General features: G+C 33.9%; 3 protein-coding genes and 1 non-coding gene across 4 annotated transcripts; 2 read left to right on the top strand and 2 right to left on the bottom strand.

Moving 5' to 3' along the window:
- Positions 1–1738: 1738 nt before the first annotated feature.
- LOC129876638 (uncharacterized) lies at positions 1739–11963 on the bottom strand. The gene is made up of 9 exons (XM_055952122.1): positions 11760–11963; positions 10264–10470; positions 10018–10113; positions 9801–9921; positions 3172–4411; positions 2909–3074; positions 2412–2576; positions 2193–2345; positions 1739–2080 (listed from the first exon to the last, which is right to left on the bottom strand). The coding sequence occupies exons 1-9, from the start codon at positions 11961–11963 to the stop codon at positions 1889–1891; spliced, it is 2544 nt and encodes an 847-aa protein (XP_055808097.1). The 3' UTR covers positions 1739–1888.
- A 1788-nt stretch (positions 11964–13751) lies between these two features.
- TRNAQ-CUG (transfer RNA glutamine (anticodon CUG)) lies at positions 13752–13823 on the bottom strand. Its single transcript has one exon. It is a non-coding gene; the product is annotated as a tRNA-Gln (tRNA).
- A 3669-nt stretch (positions 13824–17492) lies between these two features.
- Positions 17493–18792, top strand: LOC129876479 (organ-specific protein S2-like). The gene is made up of 2 exons (XM_055951930.1): positions 17493–17555; positions 18262–18792. The coding sequence occupies exons 1-2, from the start codon at positions 17511–17513 to the stop codon at positions 18625–18627; spliced, it is 411 nt and encodes a 136-aa protein (XP_055807905.1). The 5' UTR covers positions 17493–17510; the 3' UTR covers positions 18628–18792.
- Positions 18793–19616: 824 nt separating this feature from the next.
- LOC129876478 (organ-specific protein S2-like) lies at positions 19617–20620 on the top strand. The gene is made up of 2 exons (XM_055951929.1): positions 19617–19777; positions 20084–20620. Exons 1-2 carry the CDS (start codon positions 19733–19735, stop codon positions 20531–20533), a joined length of 495 nt encoding a protein of 164 aa, XP_055807904.1. The 5' UTR covers positions 19617–19732; the 3' UTR covers positions 20534–20620.
- Positions 20621–21714: the final 1094 nt, after the last annotated feature.

Below are 21714 nucleotides of genomic sequence, written 5' to 3'. Positions count from 1 at the left end.
TGATAAATAAATTCAGATTTAGAATTCTACAATGCTCCATCTAGATTTAGTTGGTTTGAAATGTATTATCCATATTTATTTAGTAAATATATAAAATTTTATCTAAAATGATTGAATTCAGATGAACGCATAGCATTGACTAGATTTACGCCGGCCCATATATCTTCATCTGCAGTTCTACAATAAGACGTGCACCTAGGGCAATATAAGGTAAGGTCTAGAGCAACATTCACACACGAGTAGTTATATTATTCATTTTGGGATATTTTTTTTGATACATAAAGTATTATGATACATCAATTTTTAGACGTACGTCAAAATTCAATAATTCAAAACAACTTCAATTTAGTAAATAAAAGAAAAGGGAAAATCAGTGCACAAATTAGTACTTTATATGTTACTTCTTAGAAATTCTTATCATTAATGAAGAATCTAATCAAACATATAGTTTGCAGCGATTATTGAATTTAGTTTAGTAATTTAATAGTGTAATCACATATATATAAACACAAACTAAATTGAAGAATCACAGTCTAGGAATCATACTTTGTCACAAAGTTGTTCCAATGCTATTCACAGAAGAAATCTTCACAAGAATAACCTTCACGAGAACTTTATCGGAATTGGTGAAGGAAGAAGGAGAAAAATAGTTTGTCGTTTTGTTCTATTTTAAGCGTAGGAGTTCTCTCCCTTTACCTAGACAAACTAAGTTTATGTCCATACAAGTAGAATGCGAGACGAGAAACATAATTTAGGATTCATTTCTTATCGTTCTTGATCCAAATAAATTATTCTTCTGGTCTTTTTTCGCTCCCACCCCGAAACATATCTTCTTGTCATTTCTCCCCACACCCTCCCTTTTTTAATAAATAGTAACAAAGAGATGAAAAGTCCTGAACTGAAATAAATAGTTATTCTGATGAAATCTTCTCTACTACAGTAGATTGGAGGTAGATACACTACCCAAATCATTATTCTTACTATTATAAAAGCAAATAACTATACCAAATGCAGGGGATTTAATTGATAGAGATAGAAGAAGCACTGTAAAGATCAATTAGCAAAGTTTTGAGCCAATACAATAATAACGACATACTTATCTCATTATATGAGAGAAAAATAAGGAATTAACTTATGTAGTATAGTCAATCCACTAAAGTCTTAAAGATTTTTAAAAAATCTATATAAATTTCTCTATGAAACAGAGATAATCACCTTTCATGAAAGTTTTAGCTTCTTATACTAGTAGAAATGCCTATGCTTTATTCTAATCGGGGGCATAATATCGAAGAACATAATTTGAGTAACAGAAAATTGAGATATAACATTCGTCTTCGTAAGTATAAATACTGCAACTACAAAAGAACTAGAAAAGATTATATAACAAAAACTAGGCAAATGTTGAAGTTACAAATCTATCTTATAGTTTCATTATAAAAGAATAGACAATCTAGTTCTACGAACATGCTACAAATCAGTTACTACAATGCAACGTACATTATATGTATATAGTTTAGCTCAATTCTACTTGCAGTCTAAACAAAATTGATATCACGCATATCAATTCTTTCCTAGTATATGCATGATAGTTGCAGCTTAATACTTCATCTTTAAGGTTGCATCTACACGATGCCTTCATATCGCCAGCATCATTGACATTACTATTAAGAAATGGTAGAACCAGAAGCAGATTCAAGATTTAAACTTGATAGGTTCATCCTTTGATGTTTAAGCACCGAACTCGTTGTACATATAATATTTTTTTTGTATTTTAGTTTTTTTTTTAAAAGTATATATCTATATTCCATGTCGAAAGTATTGGGTTCAGTTGCCAAACCCGTTGTTCGAAAAGCTCCATCTGCCTTCTGAGTATAACAATATGTCTGATCTATTGGTTAGGATCTTTTTGGATTTCTTGAGCCAATTCCCTTGTCAACTTGTCAGCGCGATCATCTTGCCCACCAGCAAAGTTATAGACTCTGAACGCGAACTGGAAGGCCTTCCATAACAGTTTACGTGATCCCTTTTTTCGCCCAGCATTTTTCGATCCATTTCCCCTTGTCTTTGCTTCTCTACTCTCCTGATTCAACATTCAAGTATTATTTTTATTAAAAAAAGTTCACTAGATCATCAGGGACCGGTAAATTTCACCAGAAATACTGCATACTACATATTAGCTACATTGTACTAACCTTCAAGGCAAGTTCCATACAGTTTGAGGAAACATCTACCATCAGTTCTTTGATACGTATGAGGATGCCGAAATCAAAATGAATGTTATGGCTTATAAATTTCTTGGCCTCTTCATCTTTTGTTCGTTCCAGTGTGTCAATTTCTACTTTGATCTACATGACAGAACTATTTGTTATAAGCAGCATGCAGAGGAATGAGAGAACTTAGTAATTTTCTACCTTGTTAAAGTAACTCTCAACTTTGTCTAGGTGTTCGCCAACAGGGGAGACGATCGTCCAATTTCGTAGAGTAGTGGCTATTGTGTCTAACTTGGAATACAATGCTGCTCCCATTCTAAGTTCTTCCAACTTTTTGGTAGGAAAATCTTCAAATCTTGCTAACACCTGTAGCAAGAAAGGTTAAAGCCAACATCGCGATATGGTAATGATTGCAGAAATATGAAACAAAGTAGATACTCCCTCAGTTTCAATTTGTTCGTCTTAATTTCCTTTTTAGTCCGTTTAAAAAAGAATGCCTCTTTCCTTTATTGGCAACTCTTTAGTTCTAATTTTTCACATGACATGTTTAAGACGACAAAATTAATGGACATTTTGGTACATTCTACATATCTTTAAGTGTATGGTTACAAGATCCAAAAGTCTTCTTTACTTTCTTAAACTCAGTGTTAAGTTAAAAACCAACCAAACAAATTGAAACGGAGGGACTATATGCGAACCTGAGATTCATCGGTTAATTTCTCAAGGTGAGATTCTACATATTCGTGGAACTTAATGAGCTCAGACATATCTGATGTTTTAAAAGAAGCAATGGCTGTGTTTATCTCCTTGATTGTTTGCGCGTAATTTTTAACATCCTCTTCAATTTGGTGGAAATATGCTGACCTGATACAAACATTGCACATTTTAAAATATAACTCAAACTCCTGAAAAAAATGCAACATCCCACTAAATAACTAGTGAAGATTTTTAACAAGATTACCTCTTTGTCATCTCTGCTAATGCATCAGCCATTCCCTGTTTACCTCCTGCTGAGGCACCAACTTTTCCCATTCTGTGATGTGATGTACTCTCTAAACTAGAGCCTTCGACTTGGAGCTTGAGAAGTCGATAAAGATTGCCCATTTGAGTTGATCTTTTCAATTTAGTGGCCGCTCTCTTAACGCGTAGCACACCTATCAAACCTAGTGGTGGTGGAGGTGCAGGTCCTTTTCCCTTTGGCATGGGTGGAGGTGGTGCTGGTACTGCTCCATTTGAAGCCATCGGTGGAGATGGGGGTGGACATGCCATACCCTTTGATCCGATGGGAGGTGGAGGTGGAGGTGGAGGTGATATTACATTTCTGGATGGCATAGGAGGTGGCGGTGGTGGAGGTGGAAGTGTTATTATATTTCCTATTGTCTTAGGTGGCGATGGAGGCACTATCATGGCATGTGGTGGCGGATATGGAGGTGTTACTATGTGTCTTGATTTCATTGGTGGTGGAGGCGGAGGTGTTACTATATTTCTTGATGTCATTGGTGGTGGTGGTGGGGGCGGAGGCAGAGGTGTTACTAGGTTTCTTGATGTCAAAGATGGTAACTTTATGACATTTGAAGATAATGTGAATGGTGCTAGTGGAGCTGATGCCTGTTCTTCTACATTTGATCTCAACTCAGGAAGTGTAGATGGAGGTAAAAGCACATCTAACGAAACACGACTTGACACTAGCTGATTATTTGTAGAACCAGTCCGATAAGTTCCTCCGTTTTCTGATACATTATCCACATCAGTTAGTAGAATATCCACCGAGTCCAACATTTCAAAATCTCGGCCAAATTCATAACCATCCCCTGCTTTCACTTCACAACCAACCTTTGCTTGTATTTCTGCTTTTTGTTCACAGAAGTTTGTTGCTAGCTGAACAACATTATTTGGAGCTTGAGCTATTGCATAAGGGAGCAAGTCGAAATAGAGGCGTTTAACATCAATTGGATTCAGCTTCTCAGTTTCTTGAGCCTTGAGTTCACTCTTCAGTGAAGTACTAATTACTGAGGAGAGGACTGAAGTTGGAGTAGGTGGAGGGCTTGAGAGGGAGGACTCATTGTCCGAGTGAGACTCCGGAAGAGCCCTCCCAAATGCCTTAGATGAAGGACTTTCATCTCTCGTCTGGTCATCCTCGTCCATCATATCAAACACCCTTTCAGTGGCTAGCTTAATAATCTCGTCAAGCAATACCAATCCTGAACAACAATCGTTGAAGACATAATTAAGTAAATAAAACACGTCATATCTATGAAAGAAAACAGAGAAGACAGAAAGTCAAAAAATGGAGGAAGAAAAAGAAGAAAAGAAAAAGTCAAAAAGAAAAGTTGAAAATGCAAAAAAGGGAACAACACGTTTTGTTGAAAAACAGAAAACGTGTACTGCCCAACTTTTCTTTTAATTAACGCGTTTACGCGTTTCATCCTCCTATAAATAGAGGGCCTCTTGCCCTCATTTAGATCATCCAAAAATCCCAAAAAGAGAGTAAGAATACAAAGAGAGTTATACACCAATATAAATATTGTAGTCTTGAGTGTCCTCTTTAGTAGTTGTTCCTTTTACAAGAGAGAAGTGTTAATTGTTGTTTTCTCCTTGTATTTGAGAACAGTGTACTCCATATATTATAGTGAGATCCTTCTACCCCGTGGTTTTTCCCTTCTATCAGTTAGAGGGGTTTCCACGTAAAATTCCTGTGTCCAATTTATTTTCATTATTTTCATCATATCAAACTTTAGTTGTGGTGTTTCCTCCCCCCAACAGTGGTATCAGAGCCCTTGGTTATTCTGTCTATTTTATGCGAAGGTACTATCTGTGAATAGTAACTTTTCGTGAATAGTAAAATTTGGTGAATAGTACTATTCATGTGAATAGTAAATTTCGATGACGGTACAGTTTGTCACGATTGTTCGCAAAAATATTCAAAAACGATCTAGAAGGGTGTGAAGCAAATAACAATGTCGAGTACAACAAAGTTTGACATTGAGAAATTCAATGAGACTAATTTCTCATTGTGGAAAATGAAAATAAAAGCAATACTGAGAAAAGAAAATTGCTTAGCTGCAATTGAAGGCAGGCCCACAGACTTTGTTGATAACAGCAAGTGGAACGACATAGACAGCAACGCAGTTGCTGATCTACACTTGGCACTAGCTGATCAAATATTGTCTAGTGTGGCAGAAAAGCGGACGACGAAGGAAATATGAGATACTTTTACGGGGTTGTATGAGGCCAAGTCTTTGCATAATAAAATCTTCTTAAAAAGAAGACTGTATACTCTTCGAATGGCAGAGTCCATGTCAGTTACTGAACACATCAATACTTTAAATACTCTGTTTTCGCAACTTATGACAATAAGTTGCAAAATAGAGGGGACTGAACGTGCGGAGCTTCTACTTCAAAGTCTGCCTGACTCGTATGATCAACTCATCATCAACCTGACGAACAATACAGACAGTCTAGTTTTCGATGAAATTGCAGCCGCTGTCTTGGAAGAAGAAAATCGACGCAAAAATAAGGAAGACAGACAAGCAAGTTCGCAGCAAGCTGAAGCCTTGATGATGGTGAGAGGAAGACCAATGGAACGTGGCCCTAGTGGGAGTCACAATCATGGCAGATCTCAATCAAGAAGTAAGAAGAATATCAAGTGCTACAACTGTGGCAAGAAAGGGCACTTCAAGAAAGATTGTCGGTTCAAGAAGAAGAGTGAAAACCCTGAGCCATCAAATGCTCAAGGAAATGTTGCATGTACCTCGGATGATGGCGATATTTTATGTAGTGAGGCAATATCAAATAATGAAAGCAGAAAACGTTTTGCTGATGTCTGGATTATGGACACAGGAGCAACATGGCACATGACTTCTAGGAGAGAATGGTTCCATCAATATAATCCTATCTCAGGAGGGTCTGTGTTCATGGGAAACGATCATGCTTTGGATGTTATTGGTATTGGGTCCATCAAAATAAAGATGTATGATGGCACGATTCGCACCATCCAAGAGGTACGACATGTAAAAGACTTGAAGAAGAATCTATTGTCTTTAGGACAACTAGATGATAATGGATGTTCGTATAAGACTCATGGTGGAGTCATGAGAATATCCAAAGGAGCGCTTGTAGTGATGAAAGCAGAAAAGTTTGCTGCAAATCTATATGTGCTTAAAGGTGAAACACACCAAGAAGGAGAAGCATCAACCGCGTCAGCAAGTTCATTTGAAGAATCAACGATAATGTGGCATCGTAAACTTGGCCATATGTCAGAATGAGGTTTGAAGATTCTTGCTGAGCAAAAAGTTCTTCCAGGGCTCAAAAAGGTTTCACTACCCTTTTGTGAGCATTGTGTTACCAGTAAGCAAAATAGACTGAAGTTTAGCAGTTCCTCTGCTAAAAGCAAGGAAATACTAGATCTGGTTCACTCTGATGTCTGGCAAGCACCGGTGGAGTCCCTAGGAGGAGAGAAATATTTTGTGTCATTTATTGACAATTTCTCTAGGAGAAGTTGGGTGTATCCAATCAAGAGAAAGACAAATGTTTTTCCAGTTTTCAAAGAATTCAAAGCGCGAATGGAACTTGAATCTGAGAAAAAGATCAAGTGTTTGAGGACAGATAATGGAGGAGAATACACTGGTGATGAATTTAATAACTTCTGTAAACAAGAAAGTATTAAACGGCAGTTCACAGTGGCATATACTCCACAACAAAATGGAGTAGCAGAGCGGATGAACAGAACCTTGTTGGAACGGACAAGAGCTATGTTGGCAACTGCAGGGTTGGAAAAACCATTCTGGGCAGAAGCAGTCAAAATCGCCTGTTATGTGATCAATCGGTCACCATCAACCGCAATTGATCTGAAAACGCTAATGGAGATGTGGACAGGAAAACCAGCTGATTATTCTCGCTTACATATATTCGAAAGTCCTGCTTATGTTATGTACAACACCCAAGAAAAATCAAAGTTGGATCCAAAATCTAGGAAATGCATTTTCTTAGGGTATGCTGATGGAGTCAAGGGGTATCGCTTGTGGGATCCCACAGCCCACAAGGTGGTAATTAGCAGGGATGTTGTATTTATTGAAAATAAGATACAAGCAAAAGAAGGTAGCACTTCAAAAGAAAAATCAGAGACTACTACAGTTGAAGTTGAAGAAATAGAAGAAGTTCCAGTTTCTTCTGAAGCAGCACCAGAGCACGAAGAACAAGAGCAAGCTGAGATCGAAACTCCAGAAGTTCGACGGTCAACTAGGGAGAGAAGAGAACCAGCTTGGCACTCAGATTATTCTATGGAAAGTAATATTGCATACTGTCTATTAACAGAAGATGGAGAGACTTCAACCTTTCAAGAAGCTATGAAAGGCCAAGAATCATCTCTGTGGGTGGCAGCAATGCAAGAAGAAATTGAAGCTCTTTATAAAAATAAAATATGAGATCTTGTTCAATTACCACAAGGAAGGAAGGCTATTGGAAACAAATGGGTCTACAAGATCAAACGCAATGGTAATGATCAAGTGGAGAAGTATCGTGCAAGATTGGTGGTGAAAGGATTCGCTCAGAAAGAAGGTATAGACTTTAATGAGATATTTTCTCCGGTGGTTCGACTCACAACAATTCGAGTGGTTCTGGCGATGTGTGCTACATTTGACTTGTACTTGGAGCAGTTAGATGTCAAAACTGTATTTTTTCATGGAGAGCTTGAAGAAGAAATTTGTATGCTCCAACCAGAAGGTTTTGAAGAACAGGGAAAAGATAACTTGGTTTGCAGGTTGAACAAATCTCTATACGGTCTCAAACAGGCGCCGAGATGTTGGTATAAGAGATTTGATTCCTTCATTATAAGCCTTGGATACAACAGACATAGTTCAGATCCTTATGTTTATTACAAGAGATTTGGTGATGAAGATTTTGTTATTTTGCTGTTATATGTTGACGACATGTTGGTAGCAGGCCCCAACAAAGATCGTCTCACAAATTTAAAGGCACAGTTGGCTAGGGAGTTTGAAATGAAGGATTTGGGACCAGCAAACAAGATTCTAGGGATGCAAATTCACCGAGACAGAAATAATAGAAAGATTTGGCTTTCTCAAAAGAACTATTTGAAGAAAATCTTGAGACGCTTCAAGATGCAAGACTGTAAGTCAATTTCTACCCCACTTCCTATTAATTTCAAGTTATCCTCAAGTATGAGTCCTAGCAATGAAGCAGAGAGGATGGAGATATCTCGAGTACCGTATGCATCAGCAGTGGGAAGTTTAATGTTCGCCATGGTATGTACAAGACCTGACATTGCACAAGCAGTGGGAGTGGTTAGTCGATACATGGCTAATCCTGATAGAGAGCATTGGAATACTGTTAAGAGGATCCTGAGATACATCAAGGGTACCTCAGCTGTTACAATGTGTTATGGAGGATCAGACTTTACTGTTAAAGGTTTTGTTGATTCAGATTATGCAGGTGATCTTGATAAAAGCAAGTCCACCACAGGTTATGTGTTTACTCTTGCTAGAGGAGCTGTAAGCTGGGTTTCAAAACTGCAGTCTATCGTGGCTACATCTACGACGGAAGCAGAATATGTAGCAGCTATACAAGCTAGCAAAGAGGCAATATGGATGCAGATGTTATTGGAGGAGCTCGGGCACAAACAAGAGAAGATTCCTTTGTTTTATGACAGTCAGAGCGCTTTGCATCTTGCAAAGAATCCGACATTTCATTCAAGGACAAAGCACATAAGAGTTCAGTATCACTTTATTCGTGAGAAGGTGGAAGAAGGCAGTGTGGATATTTAGAAAATTCACACTAATGACAACCTGACAGATATGTTTACGAAGCCGATCAACAGTAACAAGTTCATATGGTGTCGATCTTCTATTGGCCTAGCAGAAACGTAACATTGCAGTAATTGGGTAGAAAGGATGGTGTGAAGACTTAATTGATTCTCAATTAAATCTTCAAGTAGGAGAATGTGAAAGAAAACAGAGAAGACAGAAAGTCAAAAAAAGAGGAAGAAAAAGAAGAAAAGAAAAAGTCAAAAAGAAAAGTTGAAAATGCAAAAAAGGGAACAACACGTTTTGTTGAAAAACAGAAAACGTGTACTGCCCAACTTTTTTTTTAATTAATGCGTTTACGCGTTTCATCCTCCTATAAATAGAGGGCCTCTTTCCCTCATTTAGATCATCCAAAAATCCCCAAAAGAGAGAGTAAGAATACAAAGAGAGTTATACACCAAGATAAATATTGTAGTCTTGAGTGTCCTCTTTAGTAGTTGTTCCTTTTACAAGAGAGAAGTGTTAATTGTTGTTTTTTCCTTGTATTTGAGAACAGTGTACTCCATATATTATAGTGAGATCCTTCTACCCCGTGGTTTTTCCCTTCTATCAGTTAGAGGGGTTTCCACGTAAAATTCCTGTGTCCAATTTATTTTCATTATTTTCATCATATCAAACTTTAGTTGTGGTGCTTCCTCCCCCAACAATATCTACCAACTCAACCTATCAAATGAAACAATCACATAATTCAACAATAGTACTCAGAGCAAAGAGGTGAATAAACGACACATAATTCTTTGCCATTTAGTATCTACATAACATTATGACATACCATAACGCCTTAGATCGTTATGGAGATTACTGTATTCCTCATCCAATTTCATTATGAATTCATCATCACCCGTCCATATAGCCCCGATTGATTTCAAAGTATCACAAAAGCATTGTAGTGCCTGATAAATACATGACAATTTTGTAATCAAAGTTAAAATCTGCTATAGGAAAACTGTTTAGCGTCTAATAAACAATTCAGTGAGTAAATAGGTAACCTGATCCATTCCTGCTCCATCAATACTTGATAATGGAACATTCGTGTTGACGGAAGGATACATTTTATGTAGATCCTTCAGTGTTAATATCAGCAGCTGTCGAAAAATACTCATATATAACACGAGTTAAAAAGACTTGCCATTGTTCTTGTCTCAACACTACAAAAATACGTCTATTTACGAAGGTTTTATTGCAGAAGTTAATAGTAACCACCGCAAATTGCATCAAATGTGACAGAACAATACCTCATTTAGGGATGCAGAGCCAAAACAAGGCGATAGGTCGAGCAAATCTCTCAAGGTGAGGATCTTGCTCCTGAGAGCTGTCATTATAACAAAGTTTCCTGCCACCCCACATGAATTGTGAACTCTGGAGCCTTTGGTTGCATTTGCATTAGAACTTTTTGATACTACTATGGAGGATGTTTTTTCGGTTTCATGCATGTCATCTTCCTGGCAATACAAAAGCCGTTACTGTCAATGATGTGCTATCAAATGCAGCTTTTTGAGTGCTTCAATTCCTTTAATTTACTCGATGACAGGAAGATCATTGATATGTCCAAATACAAGATGAACAACTCTATTTTCAAAGTAAAAGAAATTTCTCAAAACTTCATTACATCTTACAGAATATACTACCTCAATGGTTTTGTGACCTAAGGATATGCTATGTCCTACATTATGGTTGCGTGGAGTTTCTTGAGTTCAGACATAGTAGCTTAAGCTTTTAGACGATGTGACGACACAATTCAACATGATAACATAGCAGACATAGATCTTAGGTACAAGATAGCCTCAAATTATCAACAACAACAACACAACAAAATTCAATGTGATTGACCTAAGAAAAAAAGTCAAGCCTGCACATAAAAAGACACGTTGAGAATATAATTAAATAATTACAAGTGTTCTCTATCTTACGATCTAAGCTTTTAGATTAGGCGATCACACAATTCTTAAATTCCGTTCTTAACAATCTATTCTTATTGAAGCTATCCTACATCATGGCCGCATGGAGTTTTCTTTGATTCCACACATAATTAAATAATTAAAAGGATGCTCTCTCTAGCAGCTTAAGATTTTAAACGAGGTGATGACACAATTCAACATGATATCATAGCAAACAGAGCCATTGGGTACAAGCTAACCTCATCGTCACCCATTATCATAAAACGAAAAATTCAACATCCTTCACCTAAGAAAAGGAGGCAGAGTAAAAGAACATGTTGAATGCATAATAAGTAATATCTAACAATTTAAGCTTTTAAATGAGATTGTCAGATAATTCAATATTTTGTATCAATGCGCATTAAAATTCCTAGATATGGCTACCATAGCCTTTGGTCTTTTTTTATAAACGTGGTGCTTGACAAGCTTACATGCAACTCGACTAATTACACAGATATCTCTTGCATCACCAATATAAGTATCAGATAACTTTGTCCACCAAACCTTTGTTGTTTAGCATGGAATAATATATTGGAACAATGAAAACACAAATACATTCATATATTTTCTTTTTTCTCTTTTTCACAACAAATGAAGAAAAATTTCACATTCTCCAATATTGTTACCACATACAATGATCTATTAGCTACATAAGAAATCTTTATTTTTTTTCCTTTAAAAGGGGAAATAGGAACTCTCATCGAAAATTCAGATAACTAACAAGCTGAACTATTAAGATTCTCCGCAACATAAAAATTCAAAAAGGTGGAAACAAGAAAAAAGAAAAAAAATACCTCAAATGTAGAGAACTTCCAGGGTGGGGAATGATGAGGAGCCACAACAGAACATTCCCCAGATTGCATTTGCAACCAATAAAAATAACAATGTCTAATTAAAAAAAACTCAGTTTTCTTGGTTTTGACAAATAAAAACCAAGATTTTGCTGAAGAATAAAAAAAACTCAAACAATGAAGGAGGATGATGAAAATGATGAACATTCAAATTTCCAAAATCATATTATTATTTTTTTAAAAAATGTTCTTTTCTTTAAAAAAAAAACTCAAAAAATTAGTAAAATAAAGATTTGGGCAGGTTCTTGAATTTCTAAATGTTGTAGAAAAATCCCCATGGACAAGCTTTAATTTTTTTTCTCCTTTGTTTAACAAAAGAGAGAGAAAAAAAGAGAAATGAAAGTCAATTTTCAAAAATGATTTTTGTTTGTTTTATTTTTAGGCACAAGTTGCTTATTTTCCGGGGATTCATTGTTCTTCTTCCTCCATAATAATGAAAAAAAGTATTACATTAGTAAAATTGATATATATATATATATATATATATATATATATATATATATATATATATATATATATATATATATATTTTAAAAATACTTTTAAAAACTAGTATGAAATAATATTTGGAGATTATATTATTTCAAATGTGTTTGATTATCAAATTGGTTCATTATTTCTCACTTTAAATTTGAAATATTGAATTTGAAGTTAGAAACCAAAAAGGTTTTTAGAATTTTTCAATTTTTCATTTATAAAATTTCAATTTTCGATTTATTGGATGAGTCAAAATGCAGTTTTGACAATTTTTTTTTTCCTTATTACTTTATATTCATTGTTCTTACTTTAGGAATATACATTCTATCTCTAAACGTTTTTTGAACTTCAAATATATATATATTTTACATATCAACTAATTCATGTCCAAACGCATAGCTTACCTAAAAATAATGGCTAAAACTAGAGATTTCTCACTATGAAAATGTGTATAATTTGTCTTTATAATTAAATACAATATCTACAAAATAATAAAGGAAGTCCTAACTTACATGGTGGTGGAGAACTGGCGGTGATGGCTATTGCCTATTGGCTACCAAGTACCAATGAAGGTTGCATACGTATTTTAAAACACTATACAAATTTTGTATCAACTTGATTTTTTATTTTATTTAAAAAAAATTTCAGTTGGTGTTAGAGACTTGTTTTGAGACATAATTAATTTGAATTTTTATCGAAGAATTTTACTTTAAAATAAAGTGTTTACTATCAAAGGTAATTTTGTATTCGAGGTTGGAACTTGAGACAATGGTAGAGTATCTTTGGTGGTGCATCAACCTTAACTATTTAGCGTTCATTTTTGTGCCCTATATCTTTTTAAATAGGTAAGTTTGTTTAAAGAGATTGTTATTTCTTTAGATTTACCCCTAAAAAATAATCGAGAAAATAAATGCAGCAACTCAAATAATAAAGGTCAAAACAGAAATGTAGAAATACTAAATGTTACAACTAAGGATTGATAGATCGAAGAAGGGAGATGAGAAGCATAGACTCATAATTGGGGATGAGAAACACAAAAATGTCCTTGCACATAATTCATGATACCTCTGATAGTGATGCCTTGTTCTATTTAATGACAATCAATCGTACCCCTAGTCTGGATCACAAATTATTCTTTGTGAAGGCCTTACCTTATTGTTTTTACTTGCCCAATATTTATTTGTGTGATATCCTTTTTGCTATCCTATTTGGGTTGTGATTGATTCATTATGAATATAGATTGGCTACCTTTCTGATTGCATCATTTGCTTATATCAAATCAATACAATCTATTATAATTAAGTAATTTAATAAAGTGCAAAAAAAATATAGATTAGTTGACTAATTCTTAAGTAATAGGTGTATATATTTAAGTGAAAAAAAATATACATTCCTTCTTTTCTTTTTTTAAACTTTAAAATTTATCTTTGCCTTAATGCAATTAAAAAAGAAAAAAAAAGGTCCTACCGAGATTTGAACTCGGGTTACTGGATTCAGAGTCCAATGTCCTGACCACTAGACCATAGGACCAACTGAAATTAAAGGCCCATAGTAAACCTTATCTTTAACACCACATGGCTAAAAATATTGTTTTTTTTTTGGGAATGATTTTTCACTTTATTTGGATATCAATGTTTGGCCATAAAAAATTTAAATCTAACTTGACATTGCATTTTAGTTTTGAAAAGAGCTTATGACCTGTTTTCTAAAGTACTTTTCACTTTTGAAGTTATATTTAAAAATCCATTTGACCACAAATTTTGAAAGTGTTTTTTGATTAAAAAAATTCCCAAATATATATTTAACCATAAAAATTATCTAATTTTGGGAGAATGGTCTTTAAACTCCATAATCTGGTTCAAACCAATTTTTTGGGGGGCCAAAACATAATTGTTGGTTTCTTTAACATTTTAAAAGTTGCCCCAAATTTTTAGCTTTTATACAAATTTAACGCTCTGCAAATTCTAAGCAATCCAAATTATCCTCCGTATGCATATAGGTCCTAATCCGATGACTTCTAAGTTGTACATATATTTTAAGATTATTTTCTAAGTATTTGAAGTGTATTGGATGTGGTTTAGAGTTATAAGGAACCTCAAACGCCAAGACAAGTTCAAAACATTTCTATCGGCTAAGTTTTCGCATGAGTTCATATAAGGGTAAACTTCAAACGATCATATATCTCAGAATATAAGGAGTTAGGTGGACTATGACCTATCAAATTAAAAGTCTATGAGTCTTCCTTCCAACGCCACCAAGTTTGCATCATTTGGAGTTCTGAGTAGAAAGTTATGGTTGTTTTACTGAAGCATGTCTAGACAGTCCTATTCGGTGAGCTCACCTGCCAATTTGGTAACTCGCCGAATGGCTCGGCGAATATAGCTCGCCAAATGGGTCTAAACACCTTCAAACTCTGAATATTTTGGCGGTCTAAATCTCCCTTTTGGCGACCCGCCAAATAGGTCGGCGAGGAGATCTCCAGTTCATCGATTTGGTCGACGGGATTCATTAAAAGATCGTTTTCTTTGATTTTTATGTTTTTTTTATGTTTCTAGAAGGATATTCTTGACCTTTACCGTCAATTAACTTCCCTATATCTATCTTATAGCCTAATAACCTCCCCATTCATGCCTAACCCTCAAAAGAATCAAATTCGCACGTTTTAAATTCTCTCAAGGAAGAAGAAGGGTTCTTCACCTTCAAGCTTAATTCAAGGTTTCAAGTCAGTATTTTTCTTCCAGGTATGTAAGGCTTCAATGAGAGTATTTTTTTTTCACTTTCATGACTAAGATATTTTGATTATACGATGAATTATGTTTAAATCTAGGGTTTCACCCAATCTTCTTCAAGCTATAATTTTTATGCAAAGTTAGAGTTTTTATGAAAAATTTCTTATGCATCTCACTGAATTACTATGAACTATATGTTTTATTATATGATTATGATTCTCCAAGCATGTGTCAAGATTTTTTATGAACTTATGAAAGCTACTTTTAAGTATTTACAGATTATGCATGATTTCAAGTAAGTTGTCTAATGTTTAAAGTCATATGCATAGAAGTAAAAACATGTTTTTGAAAGAGATATTTGAGCACTGCCTCACAACACTTATGATTCAAGATATGATTTTTGAGCTTAGTCTTACTTATGATTTAAGATATGACTTTTTGAGCTTAGTCTCACATGTGATTCAAATATATGGATAATTTTTATGCTTATGAGCATTAATATGTATTTATGTTATTTTGGAAAGACTATTTAACACCGAGTGGACTTTATGGATGAAGGTTTCCATTAGCATTCATGGACCTTTAATAGCAATCCCTAAGTCCCATAACTACGTGCCATCGTAGAACTTTGAGTATACCGCTTTGTCAGACAACTCCATATGGCCCTGAGAGGCACAGACTAGTGGATCCACATAGATATGATATGGTCTTATACCCTGGCAAGGTATAGGACAGCCCGCCCAACTGGGTTAGCAGTTGGACATCATGAGCTTACATGGTGTATGTCGGTTATAAGAAACTCTAGTTTATACATATTTTTACTATATATTTTTAACCTTATATGGTTCATTTTAAGTATGTTATATTATGAATATGATTATGCAAAGTTACTGATTTAGACTCACCTTGATGTATATGCTTTTGAAAGAAAGTCTTTTTAAACTGATAGTTTGCATGGACTACAACTGTTTCTTTCAGTTCCTTTATTCTGATTATGATTTTATAAATCTTATTTAATTGTTTCTCCATATGTTATTAATATGGTTATGATAGTGTTCCCTTACATACTCAGTACATTCCACGTATTGACGTATACTTTTTCTGCGCTGCATCCTTTTATGATGTAGATTCTGGCACTCGTTCTCAGACTCATGACTAGTGAGGTTGCATCAGTTTCAGTCAGCATTTGGTGAGTCCTCCTTATTCGGGGGATTCATGGAGTAGTTATAGTTAGTTCTTTAACTAAGTTATGGTAGCCGAGGGCCATGTCCCGGCAAACTTATTTCTTTTGATTTAGATATTTGAGGCTTACTTCAGATATTAGTTTTCAGTCTTCATGGATATGTTGTCTTTCTAATAAGACCTTTTATGCATATATTTCAGCATCCGCTTATTTTCTTATGATATGCTTTGATGTATTATGCCAAGGGTTAGCTTGGGGCCACTCGTGGTTCCAAGTACCGTGTCACGAATGGGATGTAGACTTGAGTCGCGACAATAAAAATGCCTCATCTATAACTTCAGTTTTGTTTTGCTTGATTTGTACAAACTTACTGCAGATTTATTTTGATTGATTTTTATAAATTTTTCTCCAAATTTATAATTTATCTCCTACATTGAATAATATTTGCTTGTAATGTATACATTTTTCTTAAGATTTGTAAGTCCTTCATATCCTACTGTTTTTATTTAGTTATTTTGCACTGATGGATCTCTAATTGTAATTTAACAAATTATAATAGTTAATAATTTGTGTTATTAACATCTTTTATTAATTAAAAACCGTATTATGATTTTAGAATAATGTATTATCAGTTCATTATAAGAAGAAATAAATTTGTATATAGGATTATGATTTATGATAATAATAATGAACATCGTCATTAATAAAATTTTTGCATAATTTGAGATTAACAAGTGTGTTTGTTTGATACGATATTTTAAAATCTTATAACATCACTTATTTTGAAATAAATTAAAAAAACAAAATATTATTAATTTTGAAATGGAGGGAAGTATTATTTATGAGCAAAGGGTGCCTAAAATAATATATTTATAACAAAACCATATCAGATATTGATTTTATATATAGATTTGGTCGGCAATAATTAATGACAGTGTGAAAGAAGTCCTATATAGCTTTTTTTATTGGACAATGATTACTATAATCCAACCAAACATGGTCCGTATGTCTTATTTGTTAGGTGTGATAATTATTTGTACTATATTTTCAATCAAGACGATATTTTTATTGATGAATATATAGTCATATAATTTTGATATGTTCTAAAAATCCTTATTTATTTTGGTCCTACGTACTATACAGGTGTGCATGAATCATGTTAAAGCTTGAATTTAACTGCAATAATATAGTATTATTATAATTATAATAATAATTATTATTATAATCACAAAAACTTGTCTATAAAGCTTATCCATGCATCAAAGTGATTGAGAAAACATTAACAACAATACTCCTTTTGAAGTTATGAAATCACCTATTGCTCTCATCCTGCTCTTTACACTTGCCCTGGTAATGGTCTTACATGATAAATCATTTGTTCTATTTTTGATAGATAAAGTTATCTGATATTTATTTAATGATATGATAGGCGCGTGTGTACAATTAACTTATTTGATTGAAAGTGTCAAGTCAGCACAAAAGTGCATAAAATTCGAAAAAAATGAGTTCAGGGGTAACAGGACGTCAGAATCCTAGTTAAGTTAAGGTGTATCACTGAAATTTCGGTTATAGTTTAGGGTGTCACTTATGCATTATCCCATATTTTATGAAAAATCTTAGAAATACACTAATACATTAGCAGACAGTCAAATTTGGTATCAATTGGCAAACAAACGCTCCAATTTTGAGTAAGCACATCTAACTAGACATGACCTCAACTGCAATTGATTGTGTCAGTTGAACACTCCAACTAACAAAATGACCATCTAAACACCTTCAAAATTTCTGTGTCACATCAGAGTCGGGTGTCCATGAGACACAATAGGGACGAGTTGGAGTGTTTATTTTCCAATTGAAATGAAGCTGAGGAGTACTAATGTGTCTAGATCGATGTGCACGTACTTTCAAAGTTGGAGTGTTTATTTGTTAGTTGAGGTCAAATTTAAATATCAATTATGTATTATGTCATGTATAAATTATGTTCTCGTAAAGAATTAATTAATAATCCATATATGTAGCATGAGATTATAACATTTTTTCTTCATTTTTTGGGCAGTACACGAATGCAAGAAAAGACCGTGGAGAATATTGGAGAGAGGTGATGAAAGATGAGCCAATGCCCAAAGCAATCCAACATCTTATGCCTCGATCACATAGAGAGAAAAGTGATTGTCACAAATCATCTTTCGAGCCAAGGCCAAATGTATCTAGTTATCATGATGATGACGTTGGTGTCAAACAAGAAAGAGATTTCGAGCCAAAGTCAAATGCATCTAGTTATCATGATGACAATGTTGGTCTCAAACAAAAAAAAGTTTTTGAGCCAAGACCAAATTTATCTAGTTATCATGACGATGATGCTGATCTCAAACAAGAAAAAGAATTTGATCCAAGGCCAAATGTTTCAGTGTACCATGATTGATAACATGGTATGAGTATCATGTGTCAGTGTGTCTTCTTGCTTTTTTGTGTGCCTCCCAATGTAAAAGTGATCTTAAATAAGAAAAAAAAGTAGTTGATGGTTGTATTCAAATATATCTTGAATTTAATACTATGTATTATATATTATAAGCAATTATGATATGCGATCAACTTCCATTTAGCTGGTTTTCTTTCAAAATATTTTGTGGTGTTGAAACTAACAAGGAACTCATATTTCATTGAAACTAGATAGAATGATCTCCGTTCTTATATTTGATTCAGATCGTTATACTTGAATTCATGTACTTCATCCAACACTTATAATTAATTGCTAAATCAAACTGTTTTAAACCCCTTAAAACATTTGTAAAGCACATTTAAAGCATAATAGACATTGAAATTCTAAAATACCCTCTGCATAAAACAAGCAAGTTGACAAAGAGATTAGAAATTATTAAATTCCCTTCAACATGACGTGTCAATAAAGAGGTGTCTGCTTCTACCTAGTTCTTATTGGAATTGATTTTTGCAATCAATAAAGCTATTTTTATTGATGATATAGACATATAGTTTTGGATGTTCCAAAAATCATTAATTATTTTGGTCCTACGTATGGGAGTGTGTGATTAATCATGTTGAAGCTTCACATCAATAACGTATTACATGCAATATGATTTCTTTAGTATTGGAGTCTGACTAAATTTGGATTTGCATCGAAAAGTCTATAAAGCGTTTTCTAATAAAAGTGACTTTATACCCCTATTCCATTATAACTATAATTATAAATATTATTCTCTTCATTTTAATTTGTTTATCTTATTTTTCTTTTTAATCTGTTTCACAAAGAATTTTTTTTTCTTTTTTAACAACTCTTTAATTTTAACTTTCCATATGAGTTGTTCACGGTACATTCTATATATGTTTGGTTTAAAATCAAAAAATACAAAAATCTTTTGTACTTTCTCAAACTCCATTATAAAACAAAAGCAGGCAAATAATTTAAAACGGAGAGAGTCTAATAATATCCCAACCTGTCTATAAAGCTTATTCATGCATCAAAGAGATTAAGCAAACATTAATAACAATATAATACTCGTATTGAAGTTATGAAATCGCCTATTGCTCTCATCCTAATTTTTTCTCTTGCCCTGGTAAGTGTACTTGTTTCAGTTATTATATTATTTATTGTTGTTATTATGTTTGTTTACATTGTTTTCAACATATTTTATTCACTAGTTTATTTGTTTTATACATTTGTTTCTCGATATTCTTTACTTGAGCTGATAGTTTATTGAAAACAATCTCTCTAGCTCTACTTAATAAAGGTAAGACTGCTTCACACCACCTAATTCTCTAAAATCACATTTATAAGGCTATATTGGATATGTTGTTGTTGTTGCATGCCTCAGTATTGGCATGAAAGTAGGTTAATCCATATATTACGTTCATTTGGGCAGTACACGGATGCAAGAAAAGACCCTGGAGAATATTGGAGAGAGGTGATGAAAGATGAGCCAATGCCTAAAGCAATTCAACATCTTATGCCTCGATCACATAAAGAGAAAAGTGATTGTCACAAATCATCTTTCGGGCCAAGGCCAAATGCATCTAGTTATCATGCTGACGACGTTGGTGTCAAACAAGAAAGAGATTTCGAGCCAAGGCCAAATGCATCTAGTTATCATGATGATGACGTTGGTGTCAAACAAGAAAGAGATTTCGAGCCAAGGCCAAATGCATCTAGTTATCATGATGATGACTTTGGTGTCAAAAAAGAAAAAGATTTTGAGCCAAGACCAAATTTATCTACTTATCATGATGGTGACATTGGTGTCAAACAAGAAAAAGATTTTGAGTCAAAGCTAAATATAATTGGTTACCATAATGATGACGCTGGTCTCAAATAAGAAAAAGATTTCAAGCCAAGACCAAATATTATTGTGTATTATGATTGATAATATGAAATATAAATAGTACTATGTGTGTTGTTTCTTTTTTTGTGTGTCTTTCAATGTTAAGTGATCATGAATAAGGTAAACACTTGATGGTTGTATTTAAATTTAACTTGAATTTTATATTATATTATATTACTATACAGTCTAAGCAGTGATAGACGATCAATGTCATGAACCAGCCTAGTCCAATGTAAATACATGAAAGGACATCACACAAATAACTATTGGTCCAAAAAAAAGCAACAGGGTCTAAAAACTTTCACAAAGACTTGATTTGAAATTCATAACTCAAGTCATTCGAGATGGCTTAGTTGATTTGAAGGGTGATCATTCATACGATTGATCCGGATCGATTCCCCCTCAATACTCTCTGAATCAAGCCTATCGCTTATGACTTCTCTAGAGCGATGTATTATTATTTATATTTGATCAACATCAGTTGTATTAATACTCAAAAAATGCTAGAGATGGTAACATTTAAGGGTGTGTTTGGTGTGAAAATAATTTCAAATTTTCATATTTGGTTCGTCTTAAATATTTTTCAAATAGACTTATTTTTTTAATTTGAAAAAAATTGACTTTTCTATATAATTTAAAGAAATTGTTTATCCAAAACTCTCTTTTATATAATCTCATCATCACCACCAAATCCACCCAAACGCCATAGGTCATCAACCCCTGATCCCTTGTCTCTCGACCCACCTTTTGATCAGGCCCACACCTTTTCCTTATCCCACTACTTGCTCATCTCCTCTACCGCCTCAACCACTTACTTCAAACCTTGATCCTAATCAGGGACATGTAGAAATTTAAAGAATGAGAAGCTGAAGAAAAAAGGGAATTTCTGTGTATATCTTCATCAAAATGTACATCTACTTATACATAAGTTTCTGCAACCAATTGTAACATAGACAAAGAGAAATGGGTTGATTTTGTTCTATTCTAATTTGTCATTATTTTATTTTATTTACCCATAACTATATGGGCATAATCATATTTTAATTTTGTTGTGTTGTATGGACAGGATGAATCCATCTGTATGGACAAGATTAAGCCACGTGGAGGATTATCATCATCATCAGAAGAAGTGGAAGAGTCTTCTGTCTTCTTCTTCATTCTTCTTCTCATATTTC

This window comes from Solanum dulcamara, chromosome 12, assembly GCF_947179165.1.
Source record: "Solanum dulcamara chromosome 12, daSolDulc1.2, whole genome shotgun sequence".
Classification (NCBI taxonomy): domain Eukaryota; kingdom Viridiplantae; phylum Streptophyta; class Magnoliopsida; order Solanales; family Solanaceae; genus Solanum; species Solanum dulcamara.
Note: the sequence above shows the minus strand (reverse complement) of the source record. Positions and strands in the feature narration are given on the sequence as shown.

Coding starts and splice junctions, on each gene's coding strand:
- LOC129876638 (XM_055952122.1), bottom strand. CDS start 11,963: ATGTTCATCATTTTCATCATCCTCCTTCATTGTTTGAGTTTTTTTTAT. Junction 3,075..3,171: donor TTAGCAGAGATGACAAAGAG/GTAATCTTGTTA, acceptor TGTTTGTATCAG/GTCAGCATATTTCCACCAAA. Junction 2,346..2,411: donor TTGAGAGTTACTTTAACAAG/GTAGAAAATTAC, acceptor TCTGTCATGTAG/ATCAAAGTAGAAATTGACAC.
- LOC129876479 (XM_055951930.1), top strand. CDS start 17,511: ATGAAATCACCTATTGCTCTCATCCTGCTCTTTACACTTGCCCTG. Junction 17,556..18,261: donor TGCTCTTTACACTTGCCCTG/GTAATGGTCTTA, acceptor TTTTTTGGGCAG/TACACGAATGCAAGAAAAGA.
- LOC129876478 (XM_055951929.1), top strand. CDS start 19,733: ATGAAATCGCCTATTGCTCTCATCCTAATTTTTTCTCTTGCCCTG. Junction 19,778..20,083: donor TAATTTTTTCTCTTGCCCTG/GTAAGTGTACTT, acceptor TCATTTGGGCAG/TACACGGATGCAAGAAAAGA.